The following is a 21,027-nucleotide window of genomic DNA, read 5'->3' on the forward strand; positions in this document are numbered from 1 at the left end:
AAGGTGGGACCGCTGATGGTAAGAGAGGGAGAGCAAGCAGTGTGTCATCTGTCCTGCTGGAAGGAGGGACTCACTATCCTATCAGACAGGGGTGGAGTGGTGGGGGCGTGGAGACGGGAAAGGCGTCTGGAGAAGGATTTGGGCTGGCCCTGAGGAATGCGCAGGAGACGGCCCTATGGACCTCCATTACATATACACTTTTCACCTGGACGTTTCTCACCAATTAGGCGGGAGCTCCCAGGGGCGGGCCTGAGCCTCGTCAACAAAGCAAGGTTGTTCTCCCCAACTGCCAATTTCTTTTTCTTTTTAAGAGTTTATTTATTTATTTGACAGATCACAAGTAGGCAGAGAGGCAGGCAGAGAAAGAGGAGAAGCAGGCTCCCTACTGAGCACAGAGCCCGGTGGGGCTCGATGCGGGGCTCGATCCCAGAACGCTGGGATCATGACATGAGCCGAAGGCAGAGGCTTTAACCTACTGAGCCACCCAGGCGCCCCATCAGCTGCCAATTTCTATGAGGAAAGCAAGACCCAGGAAGGGGCAGCGGTGGTCCTGCTTGGACTGGCAATGGTGACGGGACCCGGAGTAGCACCCAAGTCTTCAGTCTATCTTGCATAGCGCAACCCTTTCTTTCTCAGTTTGGAGCCCAGCTGATCCAAGAGGCCTCTTCTTGCGCAGCCCCCTGCAGTTCCCTGGGGGCGCGAGAGATGGCGCCACAGAGCAGCGCGGCTTGGCGGGAGACCTGGAGGCCCTCCGCCGCTGCCAGGGGTAGGGGCCCGGGGGCGCGAGCCGGTGCTCTGACGTCGGGGGCGGGGCTGGCGGCCGTGACGCGCGGGGGCGGGACTGCGCACTTCCCCGGCCCAGCCGGCGATTCATTCAAAAGGCGCGCAGCCTGCGCGGTGGCTCGTGCACTCGCCGAACCCGGCCCGGGGCTGCGCTTCTACCTTGGATCCCTGCGGGAGCTGCTGCGGGGCGGCCAGGTAAGGAGGGCGCGCGGGGCCTCAGCCTGGGGTGTGCTTCTCGCCGCCGGGGCTGGAGGGGTGAGGACCCGAGTGGCGCGCCCTGCCTCCCCACGTCTCTGAGGAAGTTGGCCGGCGCGGCGGATGCCGCAGCCCCGGCCCTGCGCCCCCGCGTCCTGTCCCGGCGTCTTCCGCGCACCGGTCCCCACCCGTCTCTCAGACCCCTGCCCCGGGACCTGCGCGTCCTCGGGCCGCGACTCCAGGCCCGGCCATGAGCGGTTGGCGAAGCCGCCTCGGGACTTGCAATTTGGGGAATCGGCGGGCTGCGGAGACGCCCCCGGCCCGGGGAAACTTGGACCGAGACCAGGAACCGGTGCGGGACGGGACGGCTGCGGCGCCGGGTGGACGGAGGGGGGGCCTCTGAACGGTGTCAGCCCGTGACTGTGGGTGACACGGCGGGTGAGGCGGCCCAGCCCGGGAGAACGTGTGGCCGGGACGCTGAGCGGTGACGCCGGGGCCAAACCAGAGACACAGAGGGGCTCTGTGTGTCTCTGACAGGCGGGGTGAGTGCGTGTGATTGTATGAGAGAGACCCCAGGTCCCTGCGGGTGACCGTGACTCCAGCTTGCTGTGAGACCCAGGTCACAGAGTCTGTGTGTGGCCTGGGACATGGCCAAGGCAGGGCCAGAGCGACTCCCTAATGCGAGTGAGTGTGAAACAGAGGGAGAGAAACCCCCAGTGACTGTGAAAACCAGCCCCCAAATCACTGGCGCGGTAGCGTGCTTGTTGGGTCAAGTATTGTCAGTGTCCGTGTGTATTTGTATGTGTGTGTGTCCATCGGTGTGTCCGGGCCTGGGAATGAGTAAGAGGCTGAAAGAGGAGGGACCTCAAGCACCCGCCAGTAGATAAAGGGAGGGAGAGGAGGAGAGGCCAGGGGTCTCTCCAGAACTGTCCCCAAGAAGGCATTTCTCAGCATCTCAGTTTAGTCAGTGGGGAGGACCCTGAGTGACTTGCCCTGGCAGCGGGAGAGGACATTGAGGCTGGGTGGCATCTGGTGAGGTGACTGACGCTTCTGGCAGCAACTGAACGGCCCTGAGGTAGTCTCAGGCTCCACCTCCCAAACACTCACACACTGAGGTCCCAGATGCCTGGCAAATCTTTGTCCCCAGTAACCTGTATTCTCAGTGGGCCCATCTTCGTCTCAGACCCTGCCCTCACTGGGCCTCAGTCTCCCCTTCTGCACACTGAGGTGTTGGGCTGTGAATGGACTGTGAATCATCACTTTGGGATCCTCTATTGTTTTTGGGTCAACTGCTTCTGTTCTCCCCTCCCTCCTGTCGTCCAGGCAGAAAGACTGCAGTGGAGGGTGGGGGCAGGCTGGCTGCTGGGGACACAGTGGCCTAGGGGCTGCTGGTGAGAGGGATGGAAGTACAGTTCCTCAGACCAAGGCCAGGATTCTGATCCATAGACACTGACTTCTCTGTCCCCCCGTCTCCTTCAGTTCCCTTTGTGTGAGGAGAGGGGGCATGGACTTGTTCTCCACCAGGGGTCTCTGATTTGGAGAGCTGGCATAGGACCCCTTCACCATCTGGGCTAGACCCTCTGAGGCTCCCACCGCCACAAGATGGTCTGTTGGGTTCATGCAGGGTGAAATGGAAATTGGGCTCTCTAGACCAGGTGGGGTGAGGGGATACCTGCTAAAGGATCTGGAAGTTCTGTCCTCCTCTGAAAATGTTGCTTGCATTCTGTGTTGGGGCGATGAAAGAGGGACAGTGCCAGGTGCTATGCTGAACACTTTATGATGTACTCTTGCTGAATCCTCACAGTTGTTCTGAGATGTGACTGTTTTTCAGAGAGGGAAACTGAGGTTCAGAGAAGCAAAGTGACTTGCCCAAGGTCATGCAGAGTCAGGAGAGTGCCAGGATTGGAATTTCGGTTTTCTGTCCCCGAAACCCTGTGAGATGCTTGGAGAGGGCCATCCACCTTTTTCGTATCTATCTGTTCATGGCTTATCTAGGCTTCTTCTCTTGAACCTGGGCCTACAAGCATGGCCTTGCCAGAGTGTGCCTTTGTGAGTTCTGAGTGTGGTGTGTATTTGCAAACACGTCTGAAACACTGTGGCTGGGTAGGTTATGTGGTGTTCCTGTTCCTCCTCCTCTTCCCTTCCCACAGATCTCACCCCTAGCCAGAGGTCACCAGAGAGGCCCATTTCCTATCTTCTAGAGCCTGCATCCCCATAGCTACAGAGTGTCAGGAGTCAACCGCACAGCCCAGGCTCCCAGGGGCGGGAGGGGAATGGCAAGAAGAGCTGAGAGCCCCAACTGATCTTCGCAATACTGGAGAGGCTTTATTCCCCTCTTCAGAGTTGCTCTAGAGACACAAATCTGCCCACATGCTATAGTGGGGGGCCGGCTGGGGTGACCTTGAGCTTCTGCCCTTCTCTCTCAGTCCTTCAGTCTCCCTGTTCTTCCCAGAGGCCCCTGCTAGTTCTGACTGCTGCTGCCACTTGGCCAAGAGCGAGAGCTGGGGGGTCAGGGTGTCCCTTGGTCCTCTCTGGAATGACTGGAGCTGTGCTTCTTGGGGCTGATCAGAATAGCTATCTTGGTCTCCTGGGGCGAGCCTGAGTTATTTCCATCCCCAGCAAACAGGGAAATAGCTCAGGGCCTGGGGAGGGGTTGGGAGAGAGGAAGGTTTAGCCTCCTCTTGGGGTCCTAGCCCTGATGGAGGCCCTCCCAGCCCTATCCTGTACCTTGCCAAAGCTAGACCTTTCTGGGAACTTGGGCCTCCCAGGATGACACTGGGCCAGCCTGGGTTTCTACACACATGGGACTCATCTGATAGCGGCCAGAGGGAAGTTCCTATGTCTGGCCAAGGAGGGGAGACTGTTACAGGCAGTCAGCACTCTGCCTCCACACATAGGGTCAGCCTCACTTTACAGTGAGAGGGAGCGAGCAAGCGAGACTGAGTTTTGAGAAGTGCTGAGACTTACCCAAGGGCCCCAGAACCCTCTGGCTCTCACCCTGCAGACAGGGACCCTACCTACCTTCTGTGTGCCACATGTCCCCCGGTAGGCTGGATGTGGCCCAAGACTGGAAGCTGGCCCAAGACACACCTTCACGAAATCACAGCTCCCTCTTCTGTTCCCCTCCAGCCTTGCTGTCCTGCCCCAGACGCCGGGGCCGGCCTCTCTGCCTCCATTTCCAGTTCTTCCATGCCCTGTCAGAGCATCCTCCCTAAAGCAGCTTACTTTTTGCCTACACAGTATAGTCCAGACTCTTCATCCTAACATTGACATTTCCTTCTAAGACCTTTGGAACATCTTCACCCTTTCTCCCAACCAGATGCCTTGGTTCAACTCAGCCTTTGCTTTTGCTCTCTCCTCTTTCTAGAACCCTCCTGGCCATTCCTCACCCAGGAAGCCCTCCCAGCCCAATGGTAGTTCTTCTTTGTTGTGGCCCACCTGCCAGGTGTCCCCCGCCACTTTCGGGAACCGGTGTGGGGTGCTTATGGGCACTGCATACCCAGCTGGGTAGGGCGGCTTCAGCCGGAAGCCTGGCCTCCCTCTCTGCCGTATCTGTGCTGGCCGGCCTCTGCCTGAGGAAGGGCAGCCCCCAAGGGCCTACTGTGTGCTGGGATGCACAGGGAGAATTGCAACCAGGGTCTCTGATGCTCCTACATGTGTTCTGGGGGCTTGGAGGAAAAGATTCCTGGTCCTCCTTTTCGTAGGGACAAAGCTCCCCTTCTGGGCCAGGAGGTTGCCTGCTGTGTGCCAGGCCCTGGGCTCAGGTCTCTGTGGTAATGACCCAGGATCCCCTTCCTTCCCAAGCTGCTCCGTAGGGACGCCGAGACTCCAGGCAGAGGGAAGCAGACCTAGTTTGAGCCACATAGCCATGACGCTGGAGTCTGGCACTCAGGATCTTCAAGATCTTGCTTTGCCCTGTCTCTAAGAGGAGGCAAGTGTTGTCTGACAATTGTGGCATCAGTTTCCACAGAGGGATTGTGCTGCCTACCTGCCTTGGGAGGAGGAAGGGGTGGGGCTGGCTGGATAAGGCCAGACTCCTTCTGCAAGGGGCTGGCCCTTTGGCCAGGTGGCAAGGAGGGGTTTTGCCTGAGCCAGCCAGCAAGGTCCATCTGGCCCCACCCCAATTCGGGATTGGGGGTGAGTGGGACAAGTTCTCTGGCAGAGCTCAGCACCTATTGTTTGCTGAGGCCCTGGGTGCCTGGGCCTGGTCCCGGGCCAATGGCTGGCGTGGCAAGGAGGACAGGAAGGAGCCAGTGCGGCATCCCTGCCATGTGCCCGACCCTGGAATTAGGATCCCGGAGGCTCGCACATCTTTAGCCTCATGTCCTGAGGGTCAGCGGTCTCCTCCAGGTACAGGCAGGGAAAGGAGGGCCCAGAGAGGGGAAGGGACTTGCAAGACCCTAGTGTCACTGGGATCCTAACCCCAGACTGTCTGCCTGGAAGGCCAAAACTCTTCCCTGGGCCACCCTGGGAAAGATGAGAGCTCTATAAATAACCGGCCCATGTGGCGGTGAGCGTGTGCCCTGGCTCCTTGGCACAGAGAGAGGGATGGAGGGGCCTCTGCAGCCAGTTAGAAGCAGGGTCTGACTGTGGGTGGAGAGAGAAGGAGGGCTTCTAGAAGGAGGGACCTAAGCCTGGGTCTGCAGATTGTGGTCTCTGTGAGAAGGAGCAGTGAGCCGAGGGAGGGGCCTGGCCCTGCTGTGTGCCCAGCTTCCCGTGTGCACTTGCCTGCCTGCCTGCCTTCCTTTCTGCCTTCCCTCCTTCCTCCAGGGAGCTCACAGGTGGCTGAAAGGGCCAGGAGAGGGGAGGGTCCACTCAGACAGGGAGGCTGGGAAGGCTTCCTGCAGGTGGTGGCACCTGGGCTGAAGCCCGATTGTAAGAAGAGCCACTGGTCTACTGTGAACTCTGGTTCTTCCAGTCAAGAGATCAGCTGATCTAGTACAACTCTCCACATTACAGGGGAAGAAACCGAGGCTTGGGGATGTGGGCCGGCCCTGGGGCTGGGGAGACCGTCCAGGGCTGGTGCGGGTCCCTGCAGGAAGTCCAGGGTGCTGAACAGTTGGGTGTTGGGTGGGAGCAAAGCCTGCAGGAGCTGTAGGAAGGCCAGGCCTGGCGTGCTGGGGACAAGGGCTGCCTGCTGCGTGCCCCCACTCCTGGGTGGTAAACCTCGTCTCCTTTGAGACCAAGTTATTATAGGGTGCTCCTTAGCCTCTCTGAGCCTCAGTTTCCTCATTTGTGAAACCTGGGACCCTCTCGTTGAGGCTTGGAATGGGAATGAGGCATGCAGTGAGGAGGTTCCGGGGGCCCCAGAGTGCCCCGGTGACGGCTGTATGGTTTAGTGCCCCCCTCCCCTGGCCCCAGACTCCGCTCAGGGAAGGGGCAGGCTTTGCCTCTGTACCGCACCAGACTGGGAGGAGCTGGGTCAGCCCAGTCTGGCCACCTCAGCCTCAAGGGCCAATTAGCTCCCTCAGCCCTACTTACCCCCCTCAACTCCCTGCACCTCTGCTGGTGGAGCTGTGGGGCAGCCTGGAGGTCTGAGGGCCAGAACCATGCTATCCCCTGTTGCAGGACTGGGGGTCCACACGCATGGGCTCCTTACCCAAGGGTTGTGGCCTGGGAGATTATGTCTGCCCAAGGCCGGGGTGGGAATGCAGCTGCCCTTCTCCCCAGCAGCCCTGAGCCAGCCTCCGCCCTGCGCCCGCCCCTTCCCACCCATTCCTGGGCTTCTTGCTTCTCACAGGGGCCGGTGCCTTTCTGTGAAGGAGCTGGCGTGGACTAGGGTAGTGTGCAGACAAGGCTGGCTAGAGGGAAGCCCCAGAGGCCCCAGAGAGCCCTGGAACGGGAGGGGGCAGCACCTCCTCCCCTTGGGACTGCCTGGGTGCTTGGGGTGCTCGGCGGTAGCCTCTCCTCGAGCTGCTTCCCTGTGCCACTAGCTCCTGAGCCTCTGCCATGGAGTCGACGAACTGGGGCTTAGGCCAGGCTTCAGGGTTGGGGGCGTCAGGGATGAGGGGGGAAGCAGAGTCAGCCAGACCTGGGCTCTGCCCCTGTGTCACCACTCCCTGGGTGTGTGACCCATACAAGTGCTTGCCCGTGGCCTCAGTTTACCTGGGGGTGAAACAGGGCTGCTCACCTCTTCTGTGAGGAGTACAGCAACACAGACCAACCCCAAGGGAATGAGAGTCTGAGAGCGGAGGATGGCTGAGAGGCCAGTGGAGCTGCCCACGCCGCCGCCCACTGTGGCCACTGCCCTACTTCAGCCTCAGTTGCCAGGGAACCACGGGGTTGCTTGCTAACCTGGATTTCTTTATTGATGGGCGGCCTTTGTCTTTCTGTCTCGGCCACTGCCAAGGAAGGCCTGTGCCCAGATGTTTCCAGGCAACTCTAGCCTCTGGAGGCTGCAGGGAGGTCCACAGGCCCTAGAGCCCCCGGCCAGAAACAGAAGTAGCTGCCTCCCACCCCCTGCTCCGCATGGGACCTGCGTCCCACCTCTGTCTCCCCAGACCTGCCTCCTTGGCAGGCCACCCAGGGAGCCTTCTGAGAGGCAAATTGTCCTGTACCTCTCCCCACCCCCCAACCCTCCAAGACTCCCATAGGCCCTGAGGGCCGTGCTGGCTTCTCAGCTCCCATGTGAGTCTTGGTGTGACCTGGGCTCTGACCCCCTTCCTTTCCAGACCTCTCTCCCTTTTTACACTCTCCTTCCTCCCACATCCTCACCATGGCTAACCCAGCACCTCCTGTGTACCAGGCTCTGGGCCCAACACTATGTAAATGGAGAAGAAGCTTTTATGCCTCATACCTGCCTGTCAGGTGTGCCCTGTTCCCCGCTCCATAGCTTACACATGGGGAAACTGAGGTATGGTGAGTGCTCACTGAGGGATGACTCTGTGCCAGGCCCTGCGCTGAGTATTAAGGTAAATTCTCTTGGCCTCACAACAGCCCTCTGTCTTGGTGGGAGACGGGGTGTCCACAGCCCCGGAGCCCGTGAAGAGCAGAACAAGGCAGACTGATTTCCCCCCATATTAGCTCAGGTGTTCAGATCCAGTTTCAAACTCTCCTGCCCAACTCCAGCCTCTGGGCCTTCCTGGCCTTGGCAGAAGCTGTACATTCTCCTGATCCTTGTTCTCCAGCCACCCCCCAGGTCTACCCACTCGCCAGGGCCAGGGTCGGGCCGTGTGCTGAGCACTGGCCATGGAGGTTGTTGCGGAAGAGGCTGGGTGAACGGGACAGTTACACACAGGATGAGGAATGCATAAGGGGGGCTTCCAGGAGGAAGTGGCTGTGAGTTAAGCGCTGAAGGAGGAGTAGGTGTTGGCCAGGTGATGGGAAGGTTTTCTGGGTGGAGGAAACAGCAAGTACCAGTGGCTCTGTGAGAGAGGCAAGTGTAGGGGAGTGCAAGAAGCTCAGAATGGCTAGGAGGGGGCAGGGCCTGATCCCAGGGTTAAGATACCAAGGCTGCACTTGGGGCTGAACTGGAGGCCAGGGGCCAAGGGCAAGGGGTGGTGGGCGATGTTTGGGATACCGCAGAGCTTCTCTAGGAGGCCAGGGTGACTTGGAGAGGAGGGCCCCAGGCTGGAGCCTCGGACAGTGACCGAGTGACCCCACCAAACCAGCTCTGGAAAAGGGGAAGCAGCCCCAGGGCTGGGTGGTGTCCCAGCTTCCTCTTTCTCTGAGGCCTCCAGGTTGCACCTCCTGGGGCTCCACAGCCCTGGTCGGGGCTTCGCTAGCTGGTTTTCTTCCAGGGAATTTCTGGGTCTGATTGTTTGGGCATTTTGGGAGGTGCGGTGGGCTGCCTGTGAGGAAGCCTGTGCCCCCCCGCTACCCCCAAGCCTGTTCTGTGGCGGCCTTCTGCTCCAGACACTGCTGGGGGGAGGGCGCGGTTTGCGGTGAAGGAGAGAGACACCAGGCCAGCCGGTGCTGCGTCAGGGTGGGGAGTGGGGGCGCAGCACAAATGAGCAAACATACTTAATTACAAACCTGGGCCTGAGGGGCAGAGGGAAAGGGAGCGATGGGGGAGGAAATCACAAGACCCGCGTTGCGCTCCTCACCTCATGTAAACCTCATTGCAGCCCTGCCCTGGGATTAAACGTCCCCATCTTGCAGATGAGCATACTGAGACCCAGCAAGCTGAAGCAGGGGCTCAGGTCCCACAGGGCATTGGTGGCAGTGGGGACAGGCCCAGGCTGGGAGACTTCAGGAGGAGTGGCCTCTGGGCTTACTTCCTCCTCTGCCCTGGGGCCTTTCGGGTTGGTTCTCTGCAGGGAGCACTGGGCCCCCAGTGGAACTGGGAGAGGAGGTTCCCTGCTGTGGGCGTGGGTCTCCCCGCCTGCCTGTGACAGTCTTCTTCCTGGAGCCCCTCTGGAGGCTTTAGAAGGTCACTGACTGCCTGGCCTTAGGACTAGGCAGAGGGGGAGGGATGGAGACTTCACAGAGTCTCCAATGGCCCACCCAGCCAAGGGGCTTTGATCTGAACTTGCTTTTCAGTCAAGATTCCAAGAGTCTAGGCTTAGATGCTAGAGTCCTTGCTAGGAAGGAGGTGCAGGGGGAGGCCAGAGCAGCAGATGTGTGCACAGAGGGGGTTCTGGGTGGCTGGCATGGGCTGCCTGACTGGACAGGTCCATCCGGGGTCTCAGTCTGGCCGAGGGGGGGTGGCGGCTGTCAGCAGAGAGACTGGCAGCCAGACTGGAGTAAGTACTAGTTTGGGATAATTAGAAGGCACGTAATTAGAAGGCGTCAGGGCGCTAGGCGGCAAGTGTCTGTGAATGTACCTGAGTGGGCCCCTGCTGGCTTGGAGTCTGGGCCTTTGGACCCCCATTTTCCTCCTGGAGGTCTCGAGATCGCAGCTCCCCATTTGCCTGGAGGTAAGCAGCTACACAGCCCCTCTATGTGGGCTTGGGACACCCAGTGGGTGCCAGTCGGGGCCAGAGGTGGCACTGGGGCCCTCTCTGGAGCTGTCGTGCCTCTTTTCAGCCTTGCCCCAGCCCCTGTGGGGTCAACCTGGGGCTCGTGGTCGAGTCTGTGGGTTAGAAGAGAGATCTTCATGCAGGGAAGGGCTTGAGTGGGAGGTGGGCCTGGGTAGGGGAAGGGCCACTTTGGGCCAGAAACTGGCAAGGAAGATTCTTGACCAAGTTAGAAGAGGGAACAGGTTTGGGGGATGGGTCTGGGTATGCCACCTGTTGGGAGCTGACCATCAGTGTGTGGCCTTAATGCTGTGGCCTGACCTTCTCCTGTCCCAGGTTTTCCCCTGAGCTGGCCTTGGGTCCAGAGCTGCTGCCAGGGACCTGGAGAGTCCCAGGGACGTCAGGCCTGCAGCCCCTCCCCCTCCTCTGTGGTGTAATTCAAACCCTCGCTGCCACCGAGGTCCTGTAGGGGATCAGTTTCCTCTGGCTCCTTTTGCAGGTGGGAAGGCTGGGCCATCTGTAGGCCCCAGGGGCTCGAGTGGGGCCCCGGGCTGACTGCAGGCGGGGCTTCTCCAGTTGGGCTCGGCACCAGGCAGCACAGGGCTCCAGGTGGGGTCCCCTCACCCTGCTGGGGGCTCTAACTGGGGGTTTGGCCGCCCCTTAGGGGTCAGAAGCTGTGTGGCCTGTGGTGGACGCCTGACAAATCCAGCTTCCTTCCTTCCCCCTCCTGAGTCTGAAGGCAGGCCTCCTGGAAGTATGTGACCGGGACTCCCTTCCCCTTGTTCTGGGGCAGCTCCTTTTGTTGTCTAATCTGAATCTCCCCTCCTACTCTTCCAACCTGTCTATGGCTAGGGGCTTCTCTCCAGAGGACACCATACCCTGAGCCTGGGTGCTCAACCTTAGGCCTGTGGCATCTGCGCCTTCACCCTGCCTGTTTGTTGGCACTGCTCGCCATCTGGCAGGGGGCCATTCCCTGTTTATCTGTTGGCCATTGGCCAATAGGGATGTGAGCTCCCTGAGGACAGGGACAGTGTCTGTCTTCTACTATCTGTTGTGATAAGGGCAGTGCCTGGCACACAGTAGTACAGTAGTAGGTGACCAAGAGGGGACAGAAGGCTGAACCCTGGCTGCTAGGATAGGAGAAGTTCTGCTGCTGCTCCAGAGATGCCATCAGACCCCTCCCAGCATCCTTCCACATCGTTTGGCGGAGAAGACCGCTGGGTGGGGAGTGGGACACGTAGGGAGAACAGGACTGTGATGGGGTGGGGTCGGGAGACATGCAGGGCTTTGGGCTCAGCTTAGGGGAAAGAGAAGTCTTGAGACATTTCTAGAAAACAAGGCCTTTGTTTTGGGTCTTTGATGGCTGAGGGAAAGGGATTTCCTTGGAGCAGAAACTTGGAGCAAAAGTGAAGGCAGAAAAGCAGGAAAGGCTAGGGCCTACGAGGAGGTCCAAGGGGTGGGACCCTGGGAGCTGGAGGTGAGGTAGAGAGTCTGGGTGTGAGGGGATGGCAGACCCTCTCAGCCCCCACCCCAGGACTGCTGCTGCAGGCCCCCTGCCCAAGTCCCAGTGTACCCGGCTATTTATGGAAAGGGAGGGAAGCCCTTCCTCCTCCGGGAAGCCCCCCAAACCTGGCAGAGCCCTCTGTCCCTACTCTGCTGCCTTGGGAGGCTAACCCCAGCCAGCACACCCCCACCTCTACTCAGGTTTGTGGGGGCAAAGAGTGTAGTGATTCTAGGCTAAACGCCCCCAGCATTGCCTGCTCCACAACACCTTGCAAATTCCCATCTAGTCCTGTCGTGGAAGCAGTGCTGGGAGGAGAGACAGCGGCTGGCAGCTGCCTGCCTATTCCCTCCTCCTGCTGAACCTCACCTCCTTCTTTCCCAGGCTGGCGACTCCCAGGGCCTGAGGATGAAGCCAAGCCCGTCACATTGGCCCCTGTCCTGCCTTTTTGTGGTGAGTTGGAGATGCGATGTTGCTATGAAGCCCTGTACCCCAGCTGTCCATGTGTGCTCAGGGACCCCATGCCAGGAGCTGTGCTAGGAGCTGTGCTAGCTCTTTGTAGAATTGCAGTCTGACCCTAGGAAACCCATCCTGATCTACACAGCTCTTGGCACAGGAGGCCTCCCAGCACTCAGCAGGTGCTGGGAGCCAGATCTGGGGCCTGAGGAGGACTCCAGAGCCTCCTGCGTGATATTCCCTCTGCCCTTCAGGGCAGTTGCCTGCACTCTGTGCCTGTTACCCCAATCAGGGGCCAAATTGGAAGACAGGGTTTCAGGGAGGATCTCCCTGCAGCAGGAGAGATTCTGGGCAAGTGTTCATGCTTAGAATGGGGAACAGAGGGAGCCCTCAGTGGAATGTGCTGGAAGATGCAAATTGAGTTTCCTTCCTTGGGATGTAGCCCACCCTGTGTGGGTGCAGGAGTGTGAACTGGGTGGCTTTGTGTGGAGCGGTCACAGAGGACGTGGTCCCAAAGACTCTCTTGAGGGCCCAGAATAGGAAGCGCCAGCCGCAGACCTGGCCCCAGGGGTGATGGACAGGGCTGGTTACCAACATGGCCAGCTGCGGTGCTAGGGCCACAGCCTCAGGAAGGGGGGTGGTTGAGAGATGAATTCAGAAGCCCTTCCTCTTTACCGTCCTGACTAGCTGGAATGGGTGTGACTCAGGGACCTGAGGGCTTGAGATCCTGACGTGGCTCTGTCTGGGGTTTCCCTGCACTTTCCAGAAGCAGATATGGTTTTCTCTGTACCTAGGCCAAGGTGACCTAGCAGGTATGGGACGGGCAGGTTTTATGTGCAGCCTGATGGATGGAGGTTGAAGAGTGTCCCTGAAACCTGGGGGCTGGCCCTGAGTGGTCATGGTCCCCACCCCTGGGGCATTAGGAAGTGGGTGGTGGACAGATGGCCCCAGGGATGCCATATTCCGGCACATTCTGCTCGCTCAGTGTGTCCTCCCTGCCATTCTTCCAGCTGCTTCCTTGGCCTCTGGCCACTCCAGTATCAACGACCTCTTGGCAGTGCCCACCTGGGAAGGAGCCCCACCTGGTGAGTTTGCCCTGCCCACCTGACCTGTCCTGGGAAAACTGTTGAGGACCAGGTGCAGGTTCTCCAGACCTGGCTTCCCAGGAACCTGAGGCCTGGCTCCTGGCTTTGTTCTCACCCTTTCTCTCCCACAGGACCCGGGGCAGGGCACATTATGCAGATCCTGTCCCCCCGGCACTTTCTCTGCTTTGTGGGGCCCTGGCCCGTGCCAGCCCCATTCCCGCTGCAGTCCTCGGGGGAGGCTGGAGGCCCAGGCAGGCACAGCGACTCAAGACACTCTATGTGGAGACTGCCAGCCTGGGTGAGCCATGGGGTCGGGCTCGAGGGCTCATGGCTAGCTGACCAGGACTTTGGGTCCTGGGGTCCCAGCCTCACCCACCTGGAGCAGGCCTCAGTCTTCCTATCTGTGAAATGGGATGGGCCAGGACTAGTGAGTGTGCTTGGCAGGAGCCTCTCTTAAGGATAGTTTTTGGGCCTCAATGATGTGTTCTCTCCCTGCAGGTGGGTTGCCACTTTGGGGGTCCCCCATGTTCCCTGTCAGCCATGCTCCTGGATGCCTCTGGGTACTCGTGGCTGCTCTGGTGAGTGACAGATGGGGCCCTCGACCCTGAGCCCAGGGAAGGGAATATGGCCAGAGTGTGTCCAGCAAGATGGGATCAGTTGTCCCACTGGCAGTGTGTCTGCTCACTTTGTTTCCGCGTGGTAGAGACCATCTAGCAGGTGGCAGCCACAGCTCAGGGGGAGGGGGCTGCTGAGGGGTAATGTCCTTCCTGTCTCCTGTCCTCATCCCCTCAGACACGTGCACATGAGTGTGAGCACACACACCTCTCACCTGTCATCAGGAGCTTTCTGAGGCAACTATCTCATGGACGCAGTCAGGGAGACGCAGGAGCCGGGATCTGTGTGCACTGGCATATGCTCACGTGCTGTCTGTTCGTCCCAGAATGAGGGGGATGGACCACAGGGCTCTGGGTCTGGCTGTCTTGAGGTCTGATGAGGCCTTGCTCAGGCTGATTAATAAGAAGGCCAGAAACATGTGGAGGGGGGAGTTGGCCTTTGCTTCCCGAGCATGGTGGAGAGTGGGTGGTAGGCAGCTCTGGACATTGTAGTGCCCCCTCCACACCACCCCCCGCAACTTTAACTCAGGCCCTGGGCCTCTCTGCCTCCCTCTTTCCTCCATGCTTCCATCCTCTGGCGCTCAGAGCGGGGACGGCGGGCCCGACGTGGCGTGGAGGTAGCAGCAGGGGACACCAGCGCTGGGGATACGCGGCAGCCTGGGAATAGCACCCGGGCAGGTGGCCCTGAGGAGACGGCTGCCCAGTATGCAGTTATTGCCATTGTGCCTGTCTTCTGCCTCATGGGGTTGCTGGGCATCCTGGTGTGTAACCTGCTCAAGCGGAAGGGCTACCACTGCACCGCCCACAAGGAGGTTGGGCCTGGCCCTGGAGGTGGAGGCAGCGGTGAGGCCTGGCCTGGGGTCTGGGTGGGGAGGCCAAAGGGCATGGAGGAGCCCAGCCCAGCTGGGGGGCTTCACAAGGGAATCCCTTGGCCTAGACGGACTGACAGGGAGGGGCCTGCAGAGGGCTAGCCAGGAGGGCTTCCTGGAGGTGCAGCATGTGGGCTTGAGAGGTGACTCTTCAGAGTGACGCAGTGGAAGGAGAGGTGAAGTGGCCTGAGGTGGTGACAGGGGCAGAGCAGAGGTCAAGTGGCTTCAGTGGGATCCTCACCCTGGGTGAGGTCCTGCCCAGCTGTGGGGTCTGGACACCTTGGGGGCTGCAGTTCAAGGGTTGGTCCACCTTCTGGGAACTCAGGCTGACCTCTGACCTCAGCATTGGCAGGGCAGTTGTCCTTGGCAGCAGCACGCTGCCCCCCCACCCCCAACGAGGGGCTCAGGTTTCATCTCCAGGCTGTGGTTTGAGTTAGGAGTCCTGGAACCAGAGGGAGAGATGTGTTCCTCCCAGGGCCCCAGGCCCCTTCCCACCACAGCCCCCCCACCCCAAATTGCCTGAAGGCCAGTAGGGCAAGGGTCCCCAGTGCGCATACATGGCCCAAAGAGCCTTGTGGCCAAGTCAAGATTGAAACGGTGCTTCCGGGGCCTGTGCCCCAGGCTGCCTGGGGTTGGCCAGAGTCCTTCCTACCTCCTGCCACTGCAGTCTAGAGGGGGCAGGAAGATGGCAGCTCAGGCCATTTTGCCCAGGACTGCACTTGTTTTCCTAGCCTAGGTCTCCCTTTAACTGCTGGATCTTGCCTGAGTGCAAGATCTAGGAGCTGTTGGCTGCTGGCCTAGGATTGGTCACGTGGCTCATTCTCATGCTCTTGAGGTTTGGGCCTTTACGGCCCCCATTTAGTTATGTGGACACAGTGGTGTGCAGGGAAGTGTGATAAGCCTGGAACAGCAGAATTTGCCAGAGAGCTGTCCGGGCGTCTGGGCAGAAAGGTAGCCCACAGCTCCCTGAAGCTGTGGAGGAGAGACAGCAGGCCCCAGAAAAGACTGCTCCCCCACCCTCACTCCATAGGGAGCCATGATAAGGAGGCCCGAAGGGCAAGCAGTGCAGAAACACCCATGCGCAGCACAACTCGTAGGGAGGCCTGGGGTGCCCTCTGCTGCCACATCTTGGTGTAGCCGTCCAGCCCCCGAGGCCCCCCCCCACCAACCCCCCCCCCCCCCCCTTCCCCAGGATCACAGTTGTGGCTTTTTTCTGCAGGGATCAACCCCGCCTACAGGGCTGAAGATGCCAACGAGGACACCATCGGGGTCCTGGTACGCCTGATCACAGAGAAGAAAGGTAAGGGGAGGGTCTGGGCCTGTGGCCAAGCCCTGGAGAAGACAGTCTCTCAGAGCCTGAAGCAGCCATAGGGGTCAGAGCATCCCCCAACCTCCACCTGCTCTGCCCCTCCCGCCAGGACACCTGGGGTCAGCTGGCACTCCCTGATCAGCATGGCTGAGGGTGCTGCCCCTTTTCTTCTTGTTCTTGCCTGATAAGGGCTGGAGGGGGTGGGGAGGGTAGACCCTAGCTGGGCGGGGGCTGGGGGGCACAGAGGGCACAGGGAGCTGGGTTCTGACTGCCGCTGCCCACAGAGAATGCGGCGGCCCTGGAGGAGCTGCTGAAGGAGTACCACAGCAAACAGCTGGTACAGACTGGCCACGGGCCTGTGCCCAGGTGAGTGGGCAGGGGCCCCATGCCCACACTTGGTTGGCTTGCTTCTGGGGGGATTCACCACTCGGATGTGTTCACGTTACCCTGTTGGTGACCCCTGGCATGGGCCTGCCCTAGTGACCGCTCCCACTTGTGCCTTTTGCAGGCTGCCACTAGGCACCCCCAGTTTGCCACACATCTGCCCGCATCGCCACCACCTCCACACCGTGCAGGGCTTGGCCTCACTCTCTGGCCCCTGCTGCTCCCGGTGCAGCCAGAAGAAGTGGCCCGAGGTGCTGCTGTCCCCTGAGGCCGCAGCTGCCGCTACCCCCACTCCCAGACTCCTGCCCAACCCTGCCAGGGCTCCAAAGTCAGGGGCCAAAGCAGGACGCCAGGGCGAGATCACCATCTTATCTGTGGGCAGGTGAGATGGGCACTGACGCAGGAGCGTCAGGGAGAGACGTTATACTCAGGGCCCCATCTCCCCAACCTTATCTGAGCCCTGAACATCCTGTTCAGTGATGCTCCCTCTCTGGCCTCAATATGCTTCTAAGCAGAAGGGGTGTGGGGCGGTCAGGGAGAAGTCAGGTCTTCCCATATCTGCTGTATCTCACTCGAGTCCTTGGGACCCAGGGCAGGGTCCTGGCCTCCATCACACCTTGGGGCCCTCAGGCCAAAGGACTGTTTATCTACAACCTAGGGTTGGGGGGTAGTTGGGGGCTCATCTGTGGGTGGGAGGATAAAGGAAGAGCTCAGGCTCTGATCCATGAACTTGGTGTGGGACCCTAGCAGGTGCTGCCCTTTCTATACCCAAGGTTCTCCCTTTAAAGGGAGGGGGTGTCATTATACCACCACTCCTTGCAGGTTCCGAGTGGCCCGAATTCCAGAGCAACGGTCAAGTTCAGCAGCCCCTGAGGTGAAGACTATCACGGAGGCTGGGCCCTCAGCGAGTGACCTCCCTGATTCCCCACAACCTGGCCTCCCCACTGAGCAGCGGGCACTGCTGGGAAGTGGTGGAAGCCATACGAAGTGGCTGAAGCCCCCGGCAGAGAACAAGGCTGAGGTGAGGGCCTAAGGGGGCAAGTATGTTGGCACCTGGACCAACCTGGATTTGCAGATGGGAGCTCTGGGCAGGGGCCAGTTTCCTGGAGCCCAGAAGCCCCCTAACTCAGCTCTGAGTCCTCACTTCTGTCTCCCAGGAAAACCGCTATGTGGTCCGGCTAAGTGAGAGCACTCTGGTTATCTGATGGCCTGCCTCAGCTGAAGACACAGCAGCCCTGCCCTGGGAGGTTCTGGAGGCCTCCCGGAGGAGGTAGAGCTGCAACTGGGCCTGTGAGGATCAAGAAGCAATGGTCCAGCAGACAGAACAGCAAAGGCCAAGGCCTGGAGGTGGGAGTGTCCACCCCCGTGTAGAGGCAGGCCAGCTGGCGGGTGCTGTGTGCAGGAGCAGGTTGAGGGCACCTCCCCTGCCCCTGTGCCCTGCCCTGGCCAGAACCTAGGACCCTGCAGGACCCTCTGTACCACCAGGTGGCTAGCCTTGGCTGTGGGAAGGGGTCCTCAGCCTGGCACCCTTGGCCCCACACCTTGGTAATCTACTGCCCCGCCTCCGTCCAGGGCCCTAGCGAGGACCTCTCCCTCCTCTTCCAGTGGGCGTCACATAGGGAAGAGGTACCAAAAGCCGTGGGCTGGAGACTTGAGCTCCCTGGTTCTAACTGTGGGCAAGTCCCTGGCCATCACCTGGTTATAGTTCTTCTGACCATGAAGTGGGGAGAGAGAGGTGTCCTGGGACGCAGGGCTTCTCTGGTTCCTTGCAGGTTCTGGCCTGGGTGGTGTGCGGGGAGAGCTTGACTCCTTGCCACCCCTTCCATTAGTAGCTTTATCTGTGGCCCCATTTTTGCAGCTTCCAGGGCCTGTGCCTTCAGGCCCCCATGGGGCTGCCCATCCCTGGCTCTGCCTACAGAAGGGGCTTAATGCATGTATCTGCCCCCCTCCCTGCTGTTTTTATTGAAATTGGAACCACAGTCTTGACCTGGGCAAGGCTGTGATACAGGGTGCCAGCCTGCATAGTCACCCCAAGATCTCAGGAGTGTTCAGGGAGGGGGTGTGTGCGGGGCTGGAGAGGCCCCTCTGGCCTCAAGTCGTTTCTGTGTCTCTGTGGTTGTTGGTGTCTATCCCCCAGCTGGGCAGTGCAGGCGACTGCCCAGCCCGGCTCCATGTCCACTGTAGCCCAGTGACCTGGTTATTTATATGGGGCCGTGCAGGCATGGGCCCCACTGCCATCCCCATTTCTCTTATTTATTGAAAATTTGCTGTTGTCCTGTCCTTGTCTACATTCCCATCCATTTATTGGATAATAAAAGGTGGGAAAGTGGTGTCATGAGGAGCTTCTTTCCCTGTGCCTCTTCCCAGGTCGTCCGTCTTCACCAAATACTGCTGTGTCAGGTATGGCGTGGGGGACAGGCCATCCCCCCCACCTTGCAGGGCTGGCTCTGTGGTGGGTGGGCATGGGACAGCAGGGGATGTGGGGAGGCCCCTCACCTCACTGGTTCTCACTGAAGCCCCTAGAAGCACTGCTGTCCAGTGGAAATACAGTCCATATCACGTAATTTAAAATTTCCTAATAGCCATATATTTTTAAAGTATCAATAATGTATTTCAGCTAGTACAGCTGAAATATTTTCACTTCAATATAAAGTCAGCATAAAAATTATGAATAGTCATTTTTTGCTTTGAAATCTGGTGTTTTATAGTTAAAGCACATCTTAATATGAACTAACCACATGTGGCTAGTGGCTCCTGTCTGGGACAGCATAGCTCTAGAGGATAAGGAGCCTGGAGGATGGATGGGTAAGACAGACATGGCAGGAGCTGAATAATGTGGGGAGGGGGATCATGGTCCCCAGAGAGGGAATAACAATGTGCAGAGGCCCAAGGACACTGTGATGAAATGGAGAAGTTGGAAGTCAAAGGTGACAGGTGTGGAGACGAGTGAGGGTGGGCAACAGAAGGCAGCCCCACAAGCTCCTAGAAGCCCTTGGGCCAGGGATACCAAGACATTTAGGAAAGGGAAATGCAGGGAATGTACCAGGAATGGACCGGGAGAGGGCTCGGGACAGACCCTTCGGCTGTTCCGGGGCACTGCCAAGAGGTGGGAAGGAGACCAAGGGAGAAGTATCCTGCAAGGGAGGAAAGGAGAGGGAGGGGCAAGGTGGGTCACAAGGCCAAGGGCCACCACTGGGTCAGCCCCCAGTTAATGCACATGGGGACATGGTGAGAGCAGGACCAGGTCTGAGTGGATTGAGCTCCCTGCGGAAGCCAGACTGTGCCAGGTAAAGCAGGTGGAGACCTAGGCTCCAGGGAGAGGTTTTTAGTTAATTCTGGGTTCTCTGGGCATTTGGTATATTTTTTAAAGATAGGAGGAGACACATTCAAATGCTAATGGGAGAGTCCCAAAGAGAGGCTGAAGAACCAGCTACTAATGTTTGAGGGAGCTGGGGGAGGTATGGAAAGGGACAGCCCATGGGAGTCATCTTGCTGCAGATGGCTGTCAGGCTGGGGCTACAGGAGAGCCAGCTCACTCTCTTATTCTTGCTGCTCCTGTTGTAGCCAGAATTAGCCTGAGGTGCTGCTGTCCCCTGAGGCCACAGCTGCCACTGCCCCCACTCCCAGACTCCTGCCCAACTCTGCCAGGGCTTCCCAAGACTGGGGCCATGGTAGGACGCCAGGGTGAGGTCACCATCTTTGTCTGTAGGCAGAGGCCTTTCTCCTGTGTGGAAGCCACAGGCAGGGGCCTGGCCCAGCAGCAGCTCGGAAACCTCCTTCCCGGAGAAGCTAGGCAGATGAGCCTTGAGATTTTTGCCTTTTGACTCTCCAGGGCACGGTCTTTTTTTCTCTGAGGCTTCTGAGGTGTGCAGGAAAGGGAGGGCACCTCTTAGGGCCTAGGAGACAAAGCTTTACCTGCTCTAGGGGAGAAGAGGAAAGGAGGCAGGCTGCACATAAATAAGAGAAATGGGGATGGCAGTGGGGCCCTGCCTGCACGGCCCCATATAAATAACCAGGAGGAATTTTCTGGAATTTTGGCAACCAAAGGTTGCCAAAGTCTAGAACAGATGTCTATTGTAGGGGACTAGCACTTTTAAGGAAACATTCCCTTGGGCTGCCAGGGTCCACTTGGTGTTCCTATTTGTCAACTGTTAGCTGCATCTCAGGGTTTGGTTTTTCAAACTTGGCTGTCTCCTCAGCCAACCAACCCCACTTCACCCAGCACTTGGATGACACCCCAAGATGAGACAGCAAGAGCCAGTGCTTGGGTGGATGGGGTAGGAGGTGGGCTCTCCTACTCTCTCGACTCTCTGGCCTCCTTTCCCAGGGGAAGGTTGGATTGTGGACTCCAAAGGCCATGTTGCTGTAGAAACAGGCTGGGTCTGGGCTTCCCAGGCCGGGTAAGAAAGACCCCCACCATGGTGCTGGGCTCTGGGGTAGTAAGAACAGTTCCCCTCCAGCACCACCCCCTCATTGTCTGTTTGCTGGAAGGTGAAACTAGAACTCTGGCCTAAATTTCTTCACCTGTCCCATGTGGCCAGCTCCCAAAAGGATGGGATTAGTTGCTGAGGGATCAGGTAGAGGTATAGCCAATGTCCTTGGCCTTCAGGGCCCGCACCCTCAGCTGGAAGTTTTCCTGGCTTGTCCCCTCCTAGGCGTGCCCCCTCTGAATCCTGGCAGCCCTGGGAGCTGGAGGACAAGCTGGGGCACTGGGCTGAGGGGAGTTCTGAGTATGACTTCGCCTAACTCCACCCATCGCGCCAAGGACCAGACAAATGAGGATGAGGGCCCAGATCTCCATCTCCCTGCCTGCTCCTGGCCCTCAGTCCTACCACTGTGACCTGGAGTTGAGTCCCTGGAGAAAATCCCTTTCCTGCCCTAGCGAAACTGTTGACACAACCCGACAAAGTCTGTGGCCAAAGATGCCTTTGGCT

At 59.1% G+C, this 21,027-nt stretch overlaps 1 protein-coding gene across 4 annotated transcripts; it reads left to right on the forward strand.

Annotated features, from left to right (window-relative positions):
* Nucleotides 1-815: 815 nt before the first annotated feature.
* On the forward strand, nucleotides 816-18,651 carry RELT (RELT TNF receptor). 4 transcript variants are annotated; one of them, XM_059410281.1, is made up of 11 exons: nucleotides 816-978; nucleotides 11,761-11,829; nucleotides 12,843-12,917; nucleotides 13,049-13,215; nucleotides 13,416-13,495; nucleotides 14,117-14,374; nucleotides 15,620-15,700; nucleotides 15,994-16,075; nucleotides 16,218-16,475; nucleotides 16,916-17,114; nucleotides 17,251-18,650. In XM_059410281.1, exons 2-11 carry the CDS (start codon nucleotides 11,785-11,787, stop codon nucleotides 17,296-17,298), a joined length of 1,293 nt encoding a protein of 430 aa, XP_059266264.1. In that variant the 5' UTR covers nucleotides 816-978; nucleotides 11,761-11,784; the 3' UTR covers nucleotides 17,299-18,650. The 4 variants fall into 4 exon arrangements, with proteins under 4 accessions (XP_059266264.1, XP_059266274.1, XP_059266254.1 ...); XM_059410291.1 differs by lacking the exon at nucleotides 816-978 and adding an exon at nucleotides 1,432-1,520; XM_059410271.1 differs by lacking the exon at nucleotides 816-978 and adding an exon at nucleotides 9,593-9,836 and having other exon boundaries at nucleotides 17,251-18,651.
* The last annotated feature ends 2,376 nt before the right edge of the window (nucleotides 18,652-21,027 follow it).

This window comes from Mustela nigripes, chromosome 1 (assembly GCF_022355385.1).
Source record: "Mustela nigripes isolate SB6536 chromosome 1, MUSNIG.SB6536, whole genome shotgun sequence".
NCBI classification, from domain to species: Eukaryota; Metazoa; Chordata; class Mammalia; order Carnivora; family Mustelidae; genus Mustela; species Mustela nigripes.

What these genes read in the sequence shown, in the direction of transcription:
- RELT (XM_059410271.1), top strand. Translation starts at nt 9,738, where the DNA reads ATGTACCTGAGTGGGCCCCTGCTGGCTTGGAGTCTGGGCCTTTGGACC. An exon ending in CCCTGTCCTGCCTTTTTGTG is followed by an intron (nt 11,830 to 12,842) that starts GTGAGTTGGAGA and finishes CCATTCTTCCAG; the next exon opens with CTGCTTCCTTGGCCTCTGGC. An exon ending in GGCCACGGGCCTGTGCCCAG is followed by an intron (nt 16,076 to 16,217) that starts GTGAGTGGGCAG and finishes TGCCTTTTGCAG; the next exon opens with GCTGCCACTAGGCACCCCCA.